The following is a 7,467-nucleotide window of genomic DNA, read 5'->3' on the forward strand; positions in this document are numbered from 1 at the left end:
GCTGCAAAAAAAAAAAGAAACAACTGTGGAGGGAATTTAAGGAGAAAGGTGACCAGCAGGCACATGAACAGCATAAAGTGCAGGCCAGAAGGGTAACGAGTGTGGTAAGAAAAGCATAAGTGGATTATGAAAGAACATTAGCCATGCAGGCTAAAAAGAATCCCAAATAGTTTTTTTCGATATGTTGCAAGTAAAAGAAAAAATGTATATGGCAGAATGATTTTAAAGAATTCTGATAGTAGGGAGGTACCGAATCAGTCGATATAGTTGAATTACTGAGCGAGCACTTGGAAGAGTATATCATCCAGGTGGTGACATTGCAGGAATGAATGAACCAATAGCTTATACGAGAATTGTGGTGAATGAAGTGGAGGTGAATAGTCATTACAAAACCTTAATGTCAATACATCTGTGGGATTGGATGGTATACCAGCTCGGATCTCACTTGAAGCACCTAAAGAATTGTCAGTGCCCTTGACCATTTTCTTTAATTTGAGTCTCGGGTCTGGGTTAGTCTCGAGGGGGTGGAAAGAGGGGAAAATAGTTCCACTGCATAAAGGAGGTTCCAAGACTGCTGTTGTAAATTACTAACCGATCAGGAATCGTTGTCAAGGTCTTGGAGAAAATAGTCAAGAGAAAAATACAGGATTGGATAGATGAAAATTGGATACTGTATGGGGGACAGCATGGTTTTGTGAAGGGTAGATCATGCCTCAGTAACTTGCTCACGTTTTATAACACAGTGACGGCTGAACTGGATAAGAGTAATGGGTTTACATTGATTCTACTGGACCTTGCTAAGGCCTTTGACAGGATACCACATGGAATTCTAATCAGTGAACTGCAGCATATGGGGATGGATATAGGGTTGGTGAGATGGATAGGAAGGTGGTTGATGGAGAGATATCAGAGAGTGGTTTATTCAGGAGTAGAGTCCAAAAGATGGCCTGTAACTAGTGGTGTGCTGCAGGGTTCTGTTCTTGGACCACTACTATTCATTTTGTTCATTAATAATATAGGAAAGGATCTGAGAGGAAGTATTCATTTGTTTGCTGATGATGCAATGTTGGGTAGAGCAATAGTGAGTGCACGGGATGTCAAAATTTTGCAAGATGATTTGGATAGTTTGGAGGACTGGGCTAAGGAGAATGGATGTCAATTTAATGTGGCAAAGTGTAAAGTTATGCATTTTGGGGTGAAAAGATTAGCAGCAGTATATCACATTGGTGGAACTGTACTCCAGGAGATTGACAAGGCCAGGGATTTGGGGTGTTGGTGGATAAGGAGTTGAAGTTTAGGGGGCACATTGCAAAAGTGGCTAAATCAGCTCATCAAATTACTTGGTTGCTGAAAAATACTTTAACAAGCAGAGACAAACAGGTTATTGTTCCTCTGTATCAAGCCTTGATAAGACCCCATCTAGACTACTGTGCTCCGATTTGGCTGCCAGGGTTTCTTCTTGATGGGGAAGAGGTGTAGAGGATCCAGAGACGAGTGACCAAGATGATAGCAGGTCTATGGAATAAACTTTATGAGAACAGGTTGAAGATTTGTGGGTTGCAGAAATTGATAGCTGGAAAAGGGGTGTATGATTGAGGCATTCAAATTTCTGATTGGTTTCCATAAGATTAATTCAGAAGATATTTTTGAGAATAGAACTGGTGGTGGAATGACTAGGGGCCATACATGGAAGCTGGGTATGGGTGTTATAGCTAGGTTTTTTTTTTACTTGGAGAGTGGTGAATGAGTGGAATAAGCTTCCAGAGTCTGTTGTGGGTGTCATGACTGTGAATGAGTTCAAGGCGAGGTATGATAGATACTGTGTGAATGTCGAATAGTTGTTCTTGACATGATGTTAGGGCCTCCCTCGATGAGTCTAAGGACTCCTAGGAGTTCCCCATAATAATAATATTTCAGCTATTTAAATTCAAAGTACAGGCAGGTTATTTTACATGGAAAAGGAAAATATACAAACAATTAGATGGGACAGCTATTGCATCTCCCCCCCCCCCCTTAGCCAACTTCTACATAGAACATCTGGAAAAGCTAGCTATCAACACAGCCACTCTCAAACCTATTCTCTGGCTACGCTATGTTGATGATGTGTTTGCTATTTGGCCACATGGCCCAGATACATTGAATACATTTTTAGTGCATCTAAATAGCCAGCACCCTAAAATCCACTTTACAATGGAACTAGAAGGCTAATGACTGCCTGCCCTTCCTGGACACACTAATCACACGTCTTCCAGAAGGTTCCTTATCATTTTTGGTTTATAGAAAACCCACACGTACAGGGAGGTATTTGCACAAACAATCACACCATCACCCTTCTCAACAATATGGTATCTTAAAAACACTAACCACATAGAGCTAGAGCAATCTGTTCCAATGACATTGCTCTCACTGCTGAACTTTCTCACCTGCGCCACACCTTCCTAACCAATGGCTATAATCCCCATAAAATAGATAAAATACTAAATGCTACCCAGAAATCCTCCCCCACTATCTACCACAGAAGACTACAACAAAACTATCACCATCCCATACATTAAAGGCACATCTGAAAAGATATCTAGGGTGCTTAACAAACACCAACTGCACACTGTATTTAAACATTATGTTAAATTGGCAACTCTCATCCGTTCACCTAAGGACAGATTCACTCCTTTATCACATCCAGGAGTCTATGAAGTGCCCTGTTCTTGTCATCGAGCCTACTATGGACAGACAGGAAGACTGTGGACATCCGCCTCAGTGAACACAAAAAATATAGCCGTCACTTTCATTACAGCAAGTCTGGTCTGGCAGACCATGCTTTGGATACCCCAGCACACAGGATCAATTGAAAAAAAACAAAAGTACTGCACAGAAGCTTCTACAAGTCGGAGAGGTTGTTCCTGGAATCAACAGAAGCCTTAAAACATGCTCCAAACCTTAACAAGTATGGCTGTATAAATCTACCAAAGATTTGGAAGACGGTCATCCTAAGACCAAATTAATATTTATTTATTTTAATTTTATTTTTTTCTAACTTTGGATTACTATTTTTGAAAAGTTTCAAGGACTACCATAGTTTTTTTTTTTTTTTTTCAAAACTCTGGACTACTGTTTTTTTTTTTTTTTTTGTTTTTTTTTAACTTAGATGGCACCGTATTAGGACTTTAGTCTTGTGTTGCACGCTGCAATTACTTATACTAGCCCCACTGTTACACCAAATTGTGGTAGTCTCGCATTTGTAACAAACTTTGTTTGTGTGCTCTGAAGATGCTGGATATAATACCAGCAAAATATTAGCTTTTAAGTTAATAAATAGTTGTTTTCTTATCAATCTGTGTTCGCATCAATACCGTTTAAATCCAATTCAACATGTGTGACGAACACATAAGCCTATCCACGCTTTTAAGAACATTCATTGCAAAAGAGGAGAAAACTATTCTAGGCTTCAAGCCAGCTAAAGGGAGGCTAATCTTTCTGGTACCTTAAAGCTAAAGCCTGTATTAATAAACTCTTTGGAAAACTCCAGAGCTTTGAAAAACTATGTTAAAACTAGACCACCAGGACATTGGAGGTCTAATGCAAAAGCAGGAGTAACTGCAGCAGTTTTTGAAGAATGCTTTAACAGCTTCTATGAAAAGCTATTGTAAAAGATGAACATCCCTTTTAAAACTTTACTACTTGTAGACAATGCTCCTGGCTACCCTCAAAAATTAGATGATCTGCACCCTAATGTTTTAGTGATATTCCTACCACCTCACTGCTGCAGCCCATGGATCAGTGTGTTGTAGCTGCCTTCTTGTCCAGTGCCTTCAAAGAAGGCACTGAGCAAGAAGTCATCGGAAAATTCTGGAAGGGCTTTATAGTCTTAGATGGCATCAAGGCTATATGCAATGCGTGGAATAATGTTAAGATATATATGCTGAAAGGACCTTAAAAAATTGTTCACAGATGATTTTGAAGGCTTAGAAAATCCTGTACCTGAAGTAACTAACAATATTGTAGTGATAGCAAGGCAGTTAGAGCTAGAAGTAGAGCCACAAGATGTAGCTGAACTTATGGAATACCATTCGCAGCCTCTTACCAATGAAGATCTTCTGACTCTTGAAGAGCAGAGGCAAGATGTTCCTAAAGAAGTATTCATCATTGAGCCTAATTCTAAAATTTTCTCCAATGCTTTACATCATTTTGAATTTGGCACGGCCCTTTTGGAAAAGTGTGATCTGGATTTTGAAAGAAGTTTGAAAGTGAATGCTAACTCTCTAAAGGATTGTGCCTGCTACATGGAAATCTACGGAGAAAAGAAAAGATAATCTAGCTCACATACAATCTTAGATAAGTACTTCCAAAAGATTAGCACCATCAACATCAATCCATCTTCATCAAATGTTATATACATAAAGATATGACACAGTGCTGTTCCCAACCAACAACAGACAGCATTGCAGTATGAACTTATTCAATAAACCAGTTTTCATACCATTAAGTTTTTTGTTTCAGTCATAACCACACTGTCTTCAAATCTCAACCCAGTGCTTTGACTTAGACATTTTCAAGTTATGGCATCCCTCTGGAACCGAAGGTGATGTAACTCCTGGATATGACTGTATTAGTAATTCCATGTTCTGAAAAATCCATTTGTTCCATTTCTTGGCTGTAATGTAGGATTGATATTGAGAAAGGATGTGTAGAAACAGATCGGCCTGTTTGTAAGCTCACATTAATTGAACCAACATGCAGAATCATCTACAGTGGTGCAAAAAGTGTGTATGGTGGGATGTTGAAAGTCGTTATGGAGCAATGAATCATGCTACAGTCTTTACTGAGCAGATGGACAGGCATGGCAGATGCTTGGTGAACCTTTCTTACTAGAGTGCATAACCCCAATTATAAAATTCAGAGTTAGCAGCATGATGGTGTGGTTCTGTTTTTCCTGGTTTGGCCTCAGACCTCTGTTTATGGTGCCATGAACATTGAACTCCAAGAGGCATCTGAATGTTCTGGACAATGCTTCCTACTTTGTGGCTTTTCTGTGGAACTGACCATTGTATCTTTCAGGAAAACAATGCACCATGTCATATAGATGCTGCTGTAACTGCCTGGTTTGTGGACATGAACATCACCACACTTGGCTGACCTCCACAGAGCCCTGATCTCAATCTCTGTTGAACATCTCAGGGTTGATTAATCATATTATCCAGATATCTGAATGGTATATGTACAGTGTATTACAGATATCAAATATTAAAACCGTGACCTGAAATTTGAAGGAAGATAATTTTTCATTTTATTTTTATACTCTGTTAAACATTTTTATTTATCTCAACTCATTTTCCCTAACAATCAACTATCAGCAGCATATTGCATATTTTTGATTATTATGTTTGTAAATTCATGTGTTTTCAGACTGGTTTGCTTAATAGGAAAGAGTTTGTTAATCTGTCTTTTTTTGAAACTGCTCATTTATGAAGATATGCTCTTTAAATAGTTGTCTGCACATAGAAGTATTAAATGAGCAGTTTTTTTTTTTTTTTTTTTTTTTTTTTTCGAAAGTGGTACAAGTCCATTTTTGGAAAAAATGAGTTCATGATAGTTTTAGTGAGACATAGATGTCCTCTTTTTTATATTTTTAATAACACAGTCAATGGTGTACAATATCCTCATAAATTAATCAAAATTTATTAACGTTTGCCAATATTTTCTTAGTTGATTCAAACGCAAACCCTTAAATATCTCAATGTATGAATAAATGGATTTATACCACTTTCAAAAACAATGGCTCAATTTATAAAAAGTACCTGTTGATAACCGAGTCACTCAACTGGTGTTAGTAAAAATACATAAAATATTAATTATTTTTACAGGAAACATAATCCTTCATGTCTTCTTGCCAGAAACAAGGGCTCACTATAATATTGAAACACTTTGGACTGTTGGATGCCAGTATGATGATCTGACCCACACTGTTGATCCCTACGAAGACCTTCTACAACAACAAATGGAATTCTTGAAATTAGTTGAACCCATTGAAACTAATTCTCAAAAATCACATGGTTAAGAGATTATTTAATGGGAGGGATTATACAAAGTTAATTTGTAATATAGATTTTTTTCAATGACCACTTGACGACAGGTTATTTAATATATAGTAATATATAAAGTTTCACTATTTGTAAACTGAGTTTGCTACCTACATACAGTCTTCACACTAATTTTCTTCCATATTTCTGTGCATTTAAAATATATAAAATATCAAGATAGTACTATTATAACAATTTTGTTTTAAATTACTGGCCTTTTTGTGAAGTGCTGAGTGAATCAGCCATGCAATATGAATATCTTACTCACACTTTGTGATAAGGTTGGTAGTTACAGACTCTGTTTTAATAAAGGTTTTATTAAGATAAAAACTGGCAACTTCATTTTATTTGTCATAGACTCTGTCTAGTTTGTATTTTCTTGTAGTTTTGAGAGCCTTCAGCGATGTGCAGACCTACATCACACAAAGGATTATGGTCTGAATTCGCCAGGAGTCCATGGGGGGAGAAATTAGTATATATATATTTTTATGTTTGGCTGTATTTGAAATGTATTGAGATTTTAAATGGATTACATGCATAATGAAAAGACTTCACAAACTTTTCACTCATTGTTTCATAAGTATCTTGTCAGTTTTAAATGATGGGAAAAGAGCACAAGCAATAAATGATAGATTAACAGTGCAGCTGTGGCAAGTTATAGTAGAGCAATTTGGTTTTAATTATAACTTAAGTTCTAGTAAGAGCTAATAACAAGTGTACCAAAGGAAAGTGTGTGTGGGGTTGAGGGTGGGGGGGGGATTGAACAAACACTGAAGAACAGTTGTAAGTGATACTGTTTCTCATCATCATCATCATCCAAATTTTCTAATTTTTGGATGATGCTATAATGTTTCACAACCTTCTTTCCCTGGCTGTCTACTTTATTTTATTTTATTTTAGTAAACCTACCTTGGACGAGCTAAGAATTTTTTATTTTGTCCTGTATAAAACTTAAGTTTTCTGGCCTATATGTGGGAGTGATAGCATGTCTTGCATATTTATCATATGGAAAAATTAGTCTGTGGATTGACGATATGAATCAAAATGATATTCCTGTAACTCCAGCAGTAAGAAGACCAGTCTCTAGATATGATATGCCAAGTGTGTATTGTACGAAGTAAGATGTACGAAGCTTGGATATCTCAGGTTTGCCATGCCCGTACTCACCAATGTGAGCCCCTGAGAGGAGCTGTAATACAAGGCAAAGTTCTTGTTTAATGAAATAAATAAGCTGGAAAAGTCATTGATGGAAGTTTAGTTGTACTGAAGGAACCAATTGTATTTAAATACATTATAATTTTACCTCAATTTATGAAGATTCACTTTATGAACAGTGAGCTTGGGAGCCTAACCCATTTTTAAATTAAGCCTTCCTGTAATTATTTTCAGC

The 7,467-nt window shown here is 37.1% G+C and overlaps 1 protein-coding gene across 1 annotated transcript in view; it reads left to right on the top strand.

Annotated features, from left to right (window-relative positions):
- The window catches only part of RsfS312 (ribosomal silencing factor RsfS-like protein, 312), a 53,157-nt gene extending 46,779 nt beyond the window's left edge, over positions 1-6,378 (top strand). Inside the window, exon 4 of the mRNA XM_090408645.1 lies at positions 5,862-6,378. Coding sequence (XP_090264771.1) covers positions 5,862-6,055 — 194 coding nt within the window. The 3' untranslated portion in view covers positions 6,056-6,378. The remainder of the gene's footprint in view (positions 1-5,861) is intronic.
- The last annotated feature ends 1,089 nt before the right edge of the window (positions 6,379-7,467 follow it).

This window comes from Typopeltis vanoorti, chromosome 2 (assembly GCF_054136105.1).
Source record: "Typopeltis vanoorti isolate ZY-2024b chromosome 2, IOZ_Tvanoo_1.0, whole genome shotgun sequence".
NCBI lineage: Eukaryota > Metazoa > Arthropoda > Arachnida > Uropygi > Thelyphonidae > Typopeltis > Typopeltis vanoorti.